The 15,676-nt window shown below is 47.0% G+C and overlaps 1 protein-coding gene across 5 annotated transcripts in view; it reads left to right on the top strand.

Annotated features, from left to right (window-relative positions):
- The window catches only part of LOC119161000 (neurotrypsin), a 109,889-nt gene that overhangs the window by 13,048 nt on the left and 81,165 nt on the right, over positions 1 to 15,676 (top strand). For all 5 annotated transcript variants that reach the window (XM_075880174.1, XM_075880175.1, XM_075880176.1 and 2 more), the window contains exons 7-11: positions 214 to 396; positions 718 to 978; positions 1,796 to 1,923; positions 12,810 to 12,924; positions 13,016 to 13,079. In XM_075880174.1, coding sequence (XP_075736289.1) covers positions 214 to 396; positions 718 to 978; positions 1,796 to 1,923; positions 12,810 to 12,924; positions 13,016 to 13,079 — 751 coding nt within the window. The remainder of the gene's footprint in view (positions 1 to 213; positions 397 to 717; positions 979 to 1,795; positions 1,924 to 12,809; positions 12,925 to 13,015; positions 13,080 to 15,676) is intronic.

Raw genomic sequence — 15,676 nt, forward strand, 5'->3', positions numbered from 1 at the left:
ATAGCATCGACTAAAATGAAGGACAGCACGCACAACCAACAGACCCCTTCCTCGTTGTCGTCTTCTGACCGCTGATATGTACCATGTAGCAATATATTTGATTAGTGAGTCTCAGTGATTTCCACAGTTTTTGCCGACCTCAGCTTGGAACAAATTTTCGAGTCTACACCCTGAAGTGCATGAGTGACACTCCATGGCACGTCTATCTCGCAGCATCCGCCTGCAATCCGGGAGAGCACCCGTTCCAAGGTATGTGTCACCTAGTGATTGGGACGCCGAGTCTGACACACGCGGAAGCCAGGTCCTTTTGTGAATCGAGGGGATCTCGACTTGTCAGCATCAGTTCCAGTGCCAAGAAGAACTTCATGTCAGAATTGTTGCTAGCCCTTCAAAAAGGTAAGCTGCCAAAGCATGAAGGTGCGACCGCGTTTCGGACTGGTGGTGATGACAAGATAGGTCCTGTGGTTGATTAAAGCCACTAGTGCTAAACAGAAGTTCATGTTTTTAAAAAAAAACTTGTGAAAGACACCATACTACGAAATGGGTATGTTTCATATCTGTCTCCCGTCTAGCAAGATGTTGACGTCATTTACTTTAAAGTCCGGCTCGTGCCAGTGTCTTTCCTTAAACACTTGCACTGAATGCGCATACAGTCCGGTAGCAAAAGGGAAGTTCAAGTGCTTCCGTTAAACCATAACACACTTTTTTTTCTCGGAGGACTCGACCGCTGGCACACTGATGGCATTCGAATCAACGGCGTCTGGAAGTGGGAGGCGAGTAACCAGGTGCTCACACCAGACCGGCCATGGCAACTCCACAATGCGGTTCTCCCGGCTGCACCAGAATGCCTCATTCTGGAAAGAGTGTTCCCAGAAAAATTCCACGGAACACCGCTCGAGGAGGTGCGCCACATGTGGAACACAGCTCACTGTTCAGAGAGGCTGCCATTCATATGCGAGAGAGCGACCTTTCCGATAGGCAAGTGCAACTCCTGACTTCCCATTGTTTTTTTTATTTACAACAATGCTGTATATGTCTAACTTTTGGGCAAACTGCGTTTACTATCACAATGGCATACGCGTCGAAAAATCTTTCACGCTTTTCACCCCTTGACACAGATGGCCCTCGTACCCTCTCCGCCACCAGTTAATCGTTCTAAAGTGTCGCGATACTAGTTCTAAAGTGTCGCGGCACTTCCCACTAATCATTCTGCCCCTTTGTCTCGTAACGTGTAGAGATCGTGCTTCCGCTGTTATCAGCAGTTGCACTTTGGCCTCGCTATGGGATGGACGACGCGTGTCATTCACTGACGAAGAAGAGCAGGAACTGAATGAGCGTCAGTGCTCACAAGGGCCAGTGGGCGCGAAAACTATACTTGAATCTACTGCCGCAGAACGTGCGCCCGCAGATACTGGCTCCCATGCTCACATTCATGTACTGGCTCTGAATTTTTGAAAATTTTAGTTCCTTTTTGCTTTCAAATGAAACAGCATGGATACACACAGGTAAGGAAAAAAGGAGGAGTTTGTGACACTCACTTACACCGAAAGTTACGAAATTTGCTAAAAAAAAAAACCTTGGCGTTCCTGCTGATAAGGTGGCATGCTTCTCTTTACAATGACTTCATCGTTTCAAGTCAAAACTTTTAAAATATAACTTGGCGCACACTTTTATGTTGCTCCGGTGATATAGTGCGATATAGTGATATAGTGCGATGACAGCACAAAGGGTTTTGCCTAGAGAAGTATTTTACTGAAACAAATACGCAAAAAATTGATTCAATGATTTGTCACAGGTTGTCGTAATCCTGACGGGGCATACTTTGGCTCTGCGAACGTTACGGAGACTGGAAAGCCTTGCCTACATTGGGGAGATCCTCGGAATGGCCCTTCTGTGAGCAGACACTACCCCCAAGCGTACCAGGTGAGTGAGTTAGCTTTCGCTTCCTCTCTCGAGGCTCACCATGTACAGCTCGTCGGTGGGACGTTACAACAGGAAATGACTGCACCCCCTTTTCTAATTTATCCTTTCTGCGGTGTCATTTTCCTAGATATCATTGTACAGAGGGGCGTCTTTGTGGACCGTGGGTAGGTATCGTCATCATTCGTGATCTATTTCATTAGCTAATAGAGCGTTTTAGTTTGGCGTTTTTGCGCTCCTATCAGCAGCTAGCCGGAGCGGGGGCGCGAGTGCACAAGTGCTCTCCGCTTATACGTAAGCGGGCTAGCAAAGCGAGGCCCACTCTCCGCTTACAGGCAGCTAAATCAGAGCGTGGAGCGTTGTTGCCGTGGCCGCAAGCGAGGGGCGTCGACGTGCGTGCCCTCCCTCCCGCGTGCGTCGACTATCCGTATATTTCAAGATGGCTGCTTCCAGTGTCTCATGGGCTTCTAACGTGCACGGTAGCTTCTTTTTCATCTGAGCAGCCTAAGCCACGAAAGCAATGAGGCATAGACGGACCTTTGTGTTTGCTTTAAGTGGCGGAATTAAGAAAAGTGACACGAAGTAAACATGGCACCGCTGACGAAAGAGTATTACTGATACCTTAAAATTGATTGAACTGGCTCTGAAATGCAACCTCGCTGATTATCGCGTGGCTATCCTCAAGTGGGCGCCTTATATATAGTTATTTCAATTAAATGCACTGGTAGCGTAATGCAAGCACAAGTCTGAATTCTTCGTGAACAATGGAACGTTGCATACTTGTTTTACAATGTATACATGACAATATGCTTTTTCATATTATTTAACGACGCTGAATTTGGCCAGAGGGCGCTTAAGCTGTGAACCTTGTGCTCTGGAACAGAAAACGCATAGCTAAAACTAGAAAATTTTCCGCCTCTCCACGGCAGCTAAGTGGGCCCATTCGGGGCTGAGCGGGCCGTAAAAATGTCAAAGTAAAATGCTCTACTACCTAAGTAGCTCAGCGGGCAGTGGGCCCTGCGAGCGAGCGTAGACGTCAACTGCGCATGCACATCACGTTGGTGCCACCAGCGTTTTTACGGAGCGAGCCACTGACCCCCTCATTTTGTCTGCTCAGTAATGTGGGCGCAGCGCACAAGCGTGCAAGTGTTTTCAACAAAAGCCTGTGATCTATCTGGCCCTGGCCGTGACTTTATTGACAGTATCTTCAGCCTTGTTAAACAGGTGGCGCAGGGCAGCATTGCGATAGAACAAGCGTGGCATCACTCAGGTAATATTCTTCCTTTTGTTTCACGCTACACTACCCCCTCCACTCCTTCGATAGGTTCACTGGCCCACTGATCCACTTAGCTATTACTCCCTATTAAGCATTTTGTCACGCGGTATCCACAAAGGTTAACCTGAAGAACGAAGAAGAAAGATATCCTCAGAGAAAACTTTGCCGAAACTTACGAGCTAATTGTATTGATTGATGATGATTATATGTGGGGAGTAAAGTTCGAAACCCGCCATATGATTATGAGAGACGCCGTAGTTGTGGGCTCTGGAAATTTCGCCTACCTGGGGTTTTTAACGTGCGCCCATATTGAGCACATGGGCCTACAGCATTTTCGCCTCCATTGAAAATTCAGCCTTCGCAGCCGGGATTCAATCCCGCGACCTGCGAGTCAGCAGTCGAGTACTTTATACACTAGACTACCGTGGTGGAGCTCAGGATCTAAATGCAATGCCTGGCGTAAGGGTGAGAGATTCGCTGTAGGGTGGTATTCATTGCACAGAAGTGGCTGAATTTTTTCTTGGTTCTCTAGTAACATAATAAAAGTATACTCCAGCAAAATACAAAACAAGCAAATTACGTTCACCGAAAGCGCCAAAAAGAACAAAAGTGATACCCGCAAGCAATGCAGTACCTAATAGGAGGGCGAAAAAAAGGCAGTAGATCCACGAAGTGAATGCTGATGATGGATTGAAGCTAGGTTCTGAGATTCATTATCTCAACGTTGAAGGTCACCGACTAGTGCAAATGACGAATGAATGCATGAACGGCTAGACAGACAGACGGACATGTGTACAGGCGCACGGACTATGGATGGATGAACAGAGACTTGGACAGACGGACGGACGCACACACGCACATTCAGGTGGACATACAGGCGGACAGATTGATGGATGGGCGCACACTAGGACGATCCAATGGACAGATGTACGGATGGTTAAATGGACAGATGGACGGAGACATAGTACGATCTGTGTGCGCTGTGAACGGTTTATGCATGGTTTACACGAACGGACGACAGCTACTTATGACTAAGGTGACAACGGACATCGTGCGAGCCTAAGGCGTTTCATTCCTAAATGAATCGGCTGATCCCACGTACCAGAGCAATCGATGTTATGCGAAGCGTGCGGAGGGAGGGTGACAGCGGCGTAAACGTTTTAGTGTGCAAAGCGTTACAAAAAGATGCTAAATTTTACACAAATGTATACGTACGCACAGACATGCTAAAAATCTACATATGTTCAATATAACAAGTTGTTTACGGCGGCGTAACGATGCAAACAGCAACTTGGGTATCGCCAGCATGAGAAGCGATAAGCTGATAAGTAGCGCCTGTGCTTGCGGGGTGCACTAGCTCTGTGTAGTGCTACGTAGATCAGCTTCAGTGGATCACGCCTAAGCATGCAATTAACGTTAACACGATGTGATGCCTGAATAATAGGAGTACATACGTAATATTTATAAAATTTGATAGCCAGGACTGCAAACAAAATTGATGTTTCATCAAGATGACGCCTGCAAAAAATGTTTTCAGGAAGCAATTTTGACATGTGACGTGCCTTTGTGGTAGAATGCTTTATTGCCATGTACAATGCTGGAACCCTGATATTTTGATATTTATCATTTGAATTCGTCGGGGCAACGCTAGCAATGTGAGTTTTTCTTAACGCTCTCGTATTTGAACTCTACCAATGCCTGTTTCGACTGTTCATAGATACATGTAAACTATTAATCACCTCTAGCGCATACCGCGGTTCGTGGTAAAGAGATATGTGCCACATGTGTCTGGAGAAAAGGGTTTGACAATGTACGCGACGCCGTTTTCAAGTTATTCGTTTAATTATCACCCTGACGTATTTGTGAACCCATGTTAACCTGCTGTAATACTTTTTGTCCACCCCTAGTTAAGGAAGAAATAATGGCTGTACGTAAACGTAGATGGGTATACAAATATATATGCAGACAGAAACACTCAAGTACATGTAATGCTACGCCTTTAAAAAAGTACATGAAGCTCCAAGAGCTGCCTTATTCTTGGGCTTACCATAACAATGCTGACTCATACATTATCGAAAGCATTCTGGAAGCAATTGACGGACATATTTTCATTCATCTAAGCTGAATCAATCAAAGGCAAGATGTGTACCTTTTTAAACACGGAAGTGTTTTATACCGGGGTCCACCAAGACTTCAATGACGTACTTCCGTCACAGATATGACGCTGTTAAAACGTACACGAACAAAATACCAAGCAATAAACTAGAAGAAAAAGCATCGCTCATTTGGAAGATCTATATTCGAATCCGCAACCTTTCGTCCCATGGCGATACCTGCCAGGAGCTTAAGATATAGGCTACCAGCATATATGAAAAGTGCACTTCGGACGCGGCCTATATATCTGACGCAACTTTTTTTTCTGTAACGGCGCTCTTTGTTTATTGGGACAGGGCCACCACCTACGATTGGGATACTGCATTATGACGCTAAAGAGCTCTAACAGAAATTGCTTAGGTATGCTAAGCGCTACGGTACGGCGCCTCAATGACTACACTCGAACGGATGCTGGTATCAATCAAGGCACCCCAAACGTCATCTAGGTTGCGTTCACCCTACTTAGCACATCGACCCATGGCTTCCGCAAAGAGGAAAAATATATCCAGCCAGTAAGATAATGAACTTAGGAAACAAGAACGGGGGACAGGAAGGCGAGTTCCCTGCCTTCTTCTTCCTTTCCTGTGTTCGTTATTTCATTGGATGGGTATATTTTTTCTGATGCAATGCACAAACTAACCTAACAACAAGTGTTATTAGAATACCCGCAATCAGCTCCGCCCGAGTTTATGGATTAAACCTACGAGGCCACGAGCGATTTCATTCGGTTACGACGCCGTTACGCGCTTAGACTTTCGCGTTGTGTCAGTTATGTGCTTTGTCTTTAGTGTTGTGCTATCGTGTATAGCTTTCATATGCACCAGAGCTATTTCTGCCATCTACTGATGCGAGTGAGAAGGCAATGACTACGAGAACTTATTCACTAAGCACCGCCGAAAGACAACGATGTGGATGGATGAATGTCGTTCAACTGAGTTTGGTGCAGTGAGCGAAACGCCAGTGGTGAGCAAGAGGCCTTCGCGCATTCACGGCTCAAGATAAGAACTCTGCCTCACATTCTTGAAATTTAGCGCACCGCGAAGCATTTGGCTGCCATTAACACACTGAAGCAAGACCGATATGATTGTACCATCATCAAAGTGACCTACCTGCAGGACGCTGCTCGTGTGCACGACACCGCATGCCAATCACATGGCAGAACGATCGCATGAGAAGCAGAAAGAAGAACTTGTCTCTCACTCCACTGACAAAGTCGAGTGAGTAAAAGGTGAAGGTGCGTCCCGTACACTTGACTTAGGCGTCGTTTTGCCGCCAAGGTGACCGTCTCTCGGCAAAACTCGCTTGAAGTAAACGCGATATATATGCAGTTTGATACAATGTGTCAGGACGCTACATCTGGGTGGGGTAGAATATAAGCCCAACACAGCTAAAAGTGCCAACTACTGTGCTTCGTGTCATCCATCAGGTTCAATTCTCTGAATGATATGCAACACGTTTGTCTACAAAGATGAGCGAGTACGCGCGCCTCGTGCTTAACTTTCGTCGTCGTAAACGCTCGCGCTAGCAGAGCACAAGCTCACACGTGATGCATCGTGTAGGGTGGCAAATAATACACGTGTAGTGCGGTTCGTTTGCAGAGCAGAACGACGAAGGCGAAGCAGTGAGCAGCATTCATCCAAGCGCAGCAAACACGAGCTCATGCTGACGGCGATGCCCCTGAGGTGCAGAGAAATGCTGCTGAGGCCTCTCTTCTTCACTACAATAGCTCTCTGCTATAAAAGGCGCCATCCTGGCGGATTGGGGAGACTAAACGACTAATACATCATAGTATGGCTTCAGGTGAGAGATGGGGACAGTGTCGCAGCCACGGTAGCGTAGGTCAGTGGTTGGGATGACGGGCTCCACGATGTAGTTGACGACTGATGTTTGCTCTACAACGCGGTATGGTCCGAGGTATTTGGGAAGAAGTTTTGCAGAGCGGCCAGGTGCAGTAGCAGGTGCCCGAAGCCATACCGATGAACCAGGTGGAAAGTATGGAGCCGAACGGTCTCCAGGTTGGCGAGATTGCTGCGGCCACTGGTCCTCGGTAGGAAAAGAGCGGACAAATTGGCGGCATTCTTCAGCATTTCGGGTAGCTTCGGACAGAGTTGTACTTTTGGACTCATCAGATTTATATGAAAGAATAGTGTCTACTGTATTAGAAGGTTTTCGTCCGTATAGAAGAAAGTACGCTGAAAACCCAGTAGTATATAGCTCGCACGGCAGTATTATACGAGTAGGTGACAAACGGGAGAACTTGGTCCCTATTTGAATGATCACAGGCGGCGTACTTCGACAGCATATCGCCAAGAATACGATTGAAGCGCTCCATCATGCCATTCGTCTGAGTGTTGTACGCTGTACGTGTGCGGTGCACAATTCAGTATTCGTTGAGTAATGCCTTCAAGGTGTCAGAAAGGAAGGCACGGCCTTTGTCACTTGAGAGCTCGCGAGGGGCACCATGACGCAGAACGAAACGTCGCAACAGAAGCGTTCCAACGTCATGGGCTGTGGCAGTCAGCAAGACGGCTGTTTCGGCATAGCGTGTGAGATGGTCTATCGCAACAATAATCCAGCGAGTACCAGCTAGAGTTGATGGTAGTGGTCCGTAAGTGTCAATGCCGACGAAATCAAAAGGTCGACTAGGACAAGGAAGAGGTTTTGACAGGTAGTTTTGCCCGAGAGGCAACTTTCGTCATTGGCACTGAGCACACGAGCGAATGAATTTCCACACGTAATTATACATGCCACAGAAATAAAATCTGAGTAGAAACCTAGCGTATGTCTTGAAGAAGCTTGCATGGGCGCACTGTGGGTCAGCGGGGAAAGCTTTGCAGATAACGGCTCGAAGATGGTGGGGTATGACAAGAAGACACTTGCGACCGTCAGAAAGGTAGTTGCGTCGATTAAAAAGATCGTTCCTTGGACAAAAGTTGCTAGCCTCGGGGTGGAGAGCGCGAGACGGCGAAGGAGTGAGAGGATCCGAAAGAATGCTTATGAGGCCACTGATCCAGGGATCATTTCGTTGTTTCTCATATTGCGCAAGGTGGGTGACGCAAGTGCAGACTCACGGGAAGAGAGGAAAACACCTTCATCCGATTTGGGGGAGCAAGAAAGGGCGTCGATGTCCGTGTGCTTACGACCGGATCAGTAAATAACGCGGATGTCGTACTCCTGAAGTTTTAGCGCCCAGCAAGCAAGCAGTCTGAAACAGTCTTTAGGTGTGGATAGCCAACAAAGGGTGTGGTGGTCAGAGACGACGTCGAATGCGTGACCATACAGGTAGGGGCGAAATTTTTCAAGCACCGAAATAATCGCTAAACACTCTTTCTGGGTCACGGAGTAGTTAGCCTCGGATTTAATCAGAGTTCGGCTTGCGTAAGTGACGACATATTCATCAAACGTTGTCTTTCGTTGCGCTAGCACAGCGCCAGGTCCACCACCGCTGGCATCAGTATAAACCTCCGTGGAAGTGGCAGGATCGTAGTGGTGGAGAATGGGTGGTGAAGTTAGCAGGCGGCGTAATTTGGTGAATGCATAATTGCATGCTGGTGACCAAGTGGAAAGGTTCTTGTTGCCGCTAAGAAGGTCTGTAAGGGGCGCACATATGGAAGCAAAATTTCGAAGAAAGCGTCGGAATTAGAACGACAAACCGACAAAACTTCTAAGTTCCTTCAGGTTCTTTGGCTTCGGAAAATCGGTGACTGCTCAAAGGTTGGTGGTGTTGGGAAGTATGCCATCCCACGATACGACGTGGCCAAGAATGGTGAGCGGCCGGGCACCATAACGACCCTTCTTGAGGTTGAGTTAAAGGCAGGCGTCGGTGAGGCGTGTTAGAATGTGCTCGAGACAATTTAAATGGGTGTCGTAATCGGTGGAAAAGACAACTACGTCATCGAAGTAGCATAAACATGTGTTCCACTTGAGGCCTCGTAAAATAGTGTCCATTATTCTCTCAAAAGTGGCTGGAGCATTACAAAGGCTGAAAGGCATAACGGTAAATTCGTATAATCCATCGGGTGTGACAAATGCTGTTTTCGGTCGGTCAGAAGTTTCCCTAGAAACTTCCCAGTATCCAGAGCATGAATCCAGCGAAGAGAAGTATTCTGCTCTCTGCAAACACTCAAGGAAGTCGTCTATTCGCGGTAACGGGTAAACGTCCTTACGAGTGATCTTGTTTAAGGTCGGTAGTCGACGTAGATCCGAGTGGAGCCGTCCTTCTTAACAAGAACGACGAGTGACGCCCAGAGACCGTTCGAAGGCTGTACAATACCCCGCTGGAGCATGTCGGCAACCTGGTCGTCAATAACACGGCGCTCCGACGCTGAGACTTGGTAGGGACGCTGCCGTAGAGGCGTATGGCTTCCTGTGTCAATCTCGTAAGAGAGTGCGACTGAGGCCGCAAGCGTGGCTGTCAAGAGAAGTGCGAAACTTTTGCAGCAGGTTGACCAACTGGCTTCGTTCTGAAGAAGACGTTGCGACATTGATATTGCGGTGGAATACGTCAAGGAGTGACTGGTCCACAACAGGGTCAGAAATGAGTGCGCTGAGGTTCGGTAGAAAGTGAACTAGACGGAGCGTCGAAAATGTGACGGGCGCCGATCGGATGCACGTGACTGAGATATTCACCATGGAATAAAGGGAAAGGCCCTTCTAGCGTGTTGTACACGAGCGTCTTCGGGACGCCATGGTGGAGAGTAAGGAGAGCAACGGGCAGGAAGAACATTCGCGTTGAAAGAACGGGGCAGAGGGCGTAAATAAAACCTCACCGTCGGAAATAACTTCACACAACACAGTCACCAGCAGAGAAGAGCGCGGTGGTACGGTGGTGTCGCCAGAAACAGACAGTTTATAATAGGGTAGGGAGGCTTCGACAGCGTCCACATTAGGAAGTGCAGACAGCTCAAGTTCAGCGCGACAGCAGTGAATGACGTCATTATTATTCGTAAGGAAGTCTCAGCCGAGTATTATGTCTTGGGAACACGAGGGCAGCACTACGAATTTGACGATATACACAATTCCTTCGATGACGACTCGTGTGGTACAGGCTGCGAGAGGTGTTACACTTTATGCGTTAGCCGTTCTAAGAGAGAGACCGGATCATGGCGTCAGAACTTTGCGGAGTTTGTGGCACAGGTGGGTGGAAAGGGCGGATAAAGCGGCTCCAGTGTCGACAAGTGACCTGATGACAATACCATAGACTGATACTTCAATGACATTAGCTGGTCAGGACCGAGGACTTGTGCATGGCAACGGGGACGCAGTTCTTGCCTCGGGAACTACGGCAGTTAGTTTTCCTGATCGGTGGGTCCGGAACAGCGACGCATAGGGAAAGGCGAACGTCGACGTAGAGATGGGGAGTGGTGTGTGCGGCCGAGTGGACGATCAGGGGGAAAGGAAGAGGAAGGAGGGCTTGAAGGCGCAGGAAGAAAACTGAGGGTCGAAAGGGGGCATTCGTCGAATGTTCGGAACAACCTGGCGACGACGAAAATAACGCGCCATGTGGCCAACGCCGCCACAAGCAAAACATATCGGACCGTGTTCGTAGGTCCGCCATTGGTCGGAGTAGACGCCGAGTAGCGGCTGGGGACAGAAAACTGCGACCGAGGTGGTATCGGCATAGGCGGTGATGAATAGGTTGACGGCGAAAAGGGCGGGGGTGAATACATAGGCGCTGGCTAGAAAGCAGGCTGTCGAGGTCGAGCAACGGCCTCGGCGTACGTGGGAGGTGCGGCGACTGGCGGCGGTTAACGGGCGAGAGGACGAGCTTGTGCGACCTGGTCTTGAATGAAGTCGCGGACTGTAGACGTCAATCTGCGTGGTGGATTGGGTACACAGGACATCAAAGAGAGTTGATGAGCAAGCTCAGCGCGGATGAACTCTAGAATCTTTGAGAGAAGAGGGGCATGGTCATCTCCTATGCCAACGTTGGACAGGCTGGACAAAGAGTCGTCGGGAACCAAGGGACGTCGGGTGGAAAGACGTTGCCTGCACAACTCGTCGAAACTCTGGCGTAACTCAGTCAGTTCTACGACATTGCGAGGACTCTTAGAAAGCAACATTTGCAAAGCGTCGTCTTCAATGCCCTTCATGATGTGCTTGAGCTTAAGCTCATCGGACATCGGCCCATTGACTCATTTGCAAAGGTCCAGAACATCCTCAATATAGCTTGTGAAATTGTCACCAAGCTGTTGGGACGGAGTATGCAAGCGCTGTTCGGCACGGTGTTTGCGTACCTCAGGCCGTCCAAAACTTTCTGTGAGGCTCGTTTTGAAGACGGTCCACGTAGGTAGTTCAGCTTCGTTGTTTATGAACCACAGCTTGGCCACATCCGACAGGTAAAAGAAGACGTAGGCCAACTTGGCGGCGTCATCCCATTTGGAGTAAGTACTCACTCGCTCAAACATAGAAATCCAGTCATCAACGTCCTTGTCTTCTGTTCCTGAGAAAGCAGGGGGATCTCGCAGACACAGAGAACCGGCGCAGAGGACAGTAGGTGGTGCTGTTGGAGCCGTCGGAGCAGCGGTTGCGCCTGTAGGCATAATAGACCGTGAAATGCGATTCCGTAACTACAGGGTTATCGAAACCCAGCAGCCTCCACCACTTGTAACGGGGTTTATTTGCAGAGCACAATGCAGAAGGCGAAGGAGTCAGCAGCGTCCGGCCAAGCGCAGCAAGCACGAGCTTATGCTGATGGCGATGCCCCTGAGGCACAGAGAAATGCCGCTGAGGCCCCTCTTCTTCACTACACACAAAAAATTGAAAACAAAAAGACGATAGGTGATCCGGAACTTCTTGTGGGCAATATAATGGTGGGGTTTTTTTTGTAGCTATAGTACAAAACTTCTTAGTTCATAACTCAGCCTAAATATAAAAGAAAATCACGTTACGTCTGATAATACCATTGGACTTGGTTGGGATGCAACTGCTGCAGGAAATCTCACTCACCTCCACAACATCACACTTGATGCATAAAACTCACTACACAACTAGCTCGGAAGGTTAGATGTGCAGAATTCACATACTGATTGGGTTTATACTGTTTGATTGACTTGTGCCTAATTTTGTATTCTATGAGTCGCTGCCATAAAACCTGGGGTGTCCAGGTTTAAATAACAGTGTCGTATCAAGAGCAAACAATTTGTCTTGAAATTGGCATTGATTGGATCAGTGTGCTGGCTTTAGAAGAGCTCCTGAGAATCACAGTGTTGTCGGATGCATCGTCAGATGTCAACAGCTGTGAGCTAAGACAGCAACTACGCTTGTTTCAAACCACCGAAACACCACTTTGCCTTTCATTCTCTTGCGCTAAACTGGAGAAAAGTAGATTCTATGGAAAATAATTTCGCTGATGTCACCACGCACAAGTTAGATGACGATTACAGCTTCTAGTAGTTTATGAGAGCCGGAAAAGTCCATGACTCACTAGTGAAAAAAATGTTGCCTCTGTTTGTTTCAGGAAATGAAATTGCACAATCACTGCCGTTCGCCCGATGGTGACGATACGCCCTGGTGTTTTGTGAGTGAATCAGAATACGAACACTGCGATATACCGGAGTGCTCGCTAGGTCAAAGTAAGCATTGCCTGTGCAACCTTCCTGATTTGTGATAAGAATAAGAGGAGCAATGTGATAGTTGCTACATTTTCCCCCTTTTCCTCAACAGGTCCGAGCGTTGCCATGGTGTTGTCGAAATGTGCTGACAATGAATTTCAGTGTAGCCCTGAACAGTAAGTACGGATAAGTATGATTGCGATCGCAGTCACTTGAAGAGCCTAAACATGAGAGCACCCTCCGATGCCCGCTCTAATTGAGCCATCAACGTGTCATATTAAGTATGGACAAGACCTGAAGGTTGTGAAAGCAATAATTCAAAAGCAGCCACTTGTACCACGAAAGAGCTTTGTCAGTTTCGATTATAATAAATATATTTGAACTTTTTTCGTCGAGTAGCTTTTAGAATTGTTTTGTCGCTTTTCCCGTCTTTTTTGGTAGGGAGAGGGGGAAGCTTATTCGCAATTTTCCAGTAAACGAGGTTATCAAGGTAATCATTACGTTCACCAGTAGCGCGTTTGTTATTGAACTTTAGTAACTCAGTGTCGAAGTCGAGCATACGTCGAGAGAATCAGCAAGTACAATTTATTATGTACTAGCCAACGTCCATTAGACTGAATCGAGGCTACCTTCAAGACATTTTTGAAAGTAGATATGTGCCTTCGTTCATTCCGTTCTAGTGACGTTACTTTTTCCATTCCCCTTGGTATTTGAGGGACATTTCTTTATTATTTTTTGCAAAAGTCTTTGCGAATGGCAATTTTATTTTAATTTCCTCTTCTTTTGCGCTTTTTGGCGAAAGTAACACTGCTTTTTGTGTAATTTTTGAGGTTATTACTTTGCTTGTTAGCTCATATCATTTGGCAACTTTTGCAGAAAGCTGCGAAGAAATGCATTAGAATTCCGTAAGTTTAGCCTACAAGGTTTTCTTACAGAAAACTTCGTGTGAATTTCCTCGTGACTTTGTGCTACAAGTGGAACTTTATTTTTTTCATCCCCTTTTAACCTTTGGTGTTCTGTACCTCTCATTTTCGATAACCGGAAGGTTAATGTGAGCTGTCCTCTCCTCGTATCTGTTGGACTATTTCACAGAACAATCTCTTACGCTGTTGTATACCTGACACGCCTAAGTGCCGGACACATGCTAAGTGAATAAGCATCAAAGCGCAGCTTGAATTGCTCTTTTCCGTAATCACTAAACAGGTCAGACATTTTTTTGTAAAATTTTTTTACTGCTGTTCCTGTAAGAGACGAATAAGGTTGAAAACACACAGCCCTGTGGCTCCACACGGGCAAACAAAGGCTGATGAAAAAAGAAAAGGTGAGCTTTAAAGGAAGGTGTTGAAGGTGACGGATAGCAAGCAACAAATTCTGCATATTCTGTCTCACCCTTCTGGTTGAAAACTTTTAAACATGAAATTGAGTTTGTTTAAGACGCATTGTTCCCATTTGTCGCGCAGTTTTTCAAAAATTGTGTGAAAAGTCAGACTATTTACAGTTTATAGTAGTGGAGACAATCTTAGCTTAAACCTTACGCAATACCACGTGTATATTATTCCCCAAAAAATTAATATTCCGATATTTCCCTTATGTTTCGATAAGCAGAGTAGTATTTTTTTCGAAAGCTTCTAATACAATGACAGTCTTTTATATTCTCTGAATGGAGACAAAAGATGAGCAAAACACCGCGTGTTTTTTTTTCACTAAAAGCTAGCGATTCCAAAGAATAGAGTATTTTAAACAAATCTTCAGTTTTGAATAACTTATCGTAAACGGCGGCCGTCAGAAAAATAATTATGTGTTAGTTAAGTACGCTAATTACCTTAATTTATGCCGTGGTTGCGCAATATCCTGGTTGCATAATAATATTGTTACGGGTAATGAAAGCTACCTAAGGCACGGGTGCAGAAATGACGCAAAAGGAATGAAGACGACGATGTTGTTGTGGGGCTGGCTCTGGACTGTCCTGTTGTCCTGCATCCTCGCACACTGTGTGCAGTGTTATCCCAACCGGTGTTAACTTATTAAATACTCGCCGTGACATATTTAAAAGTGCTGGGTAACATTCCGACTCTGGATCTTCATAGCGGACGTCAGCTTCGTCCAGCCACGATGCCTGAAGGCAGTGCGCCGTCCATTCAGTCTACGCCTGCTCCATCCCCTGTGATTCCTTCCAATCTTCTCGATCCAGGTACATTTTCTGGCACCGACACAACTGGCGTTGACGAGTGGCTCACCTTACACGAGCGCGTCAGCAAGCAATACAGGTGGGGCGAGAAGCTTAAGCTGGCAACATCATCTTTTACCTGCGAGGTAAGACACGTGCCTGATTCGAGACGCACGAGGAAGACCTGATGAGTTGGGACGTGTGCACGCATAAACTCCGTGACTTGTTCGGCCGGTTAGTTGCTCGACAAATGGTAGCCAGACAGGTACTCGCGTCACGAGTTCAATCTTCCACCGAATCGTACGTTACCTATATCTAAGACATGCTCGCCTTGTGTCGGAAGGCAGACAAAGACATGACCGAACTAGACAAGGTCAGCAATATGTTGAAGGGCATAGCTGACGATGCCTTCAACATTCTGATCTGCAAGAACAGTACCATCATTGTCTCGATTGTCAGTGAATGTCGGTGGTTCGAACAAGCCTAAAGTAGGAGAATCCCTCAACGCTTTTCCCGACTCCCAAACACCGCTACGACTTCTTCCTGCGAGGATCCTGTGGCACCACGTCCATTCGTGAATCCTCCCAACCTCACAAGAGTTGTGCG

The sequence above is a fragment of the Rhipicephalus microplus genome, chromosome X, assembly GCF_043290135.1.
Source record: "Rhipicephalus microplus isolate Deutch F79 chromosome X, USDA_Rmic, whole genome shotgun sequence".
Taxonomy (NCBI): Eukaryota; Metazoa; Arthropoda; class Arachnida; order Ixodida; family Ixodidae; genus Rhipicephalus; species Rhipicephalus microplus.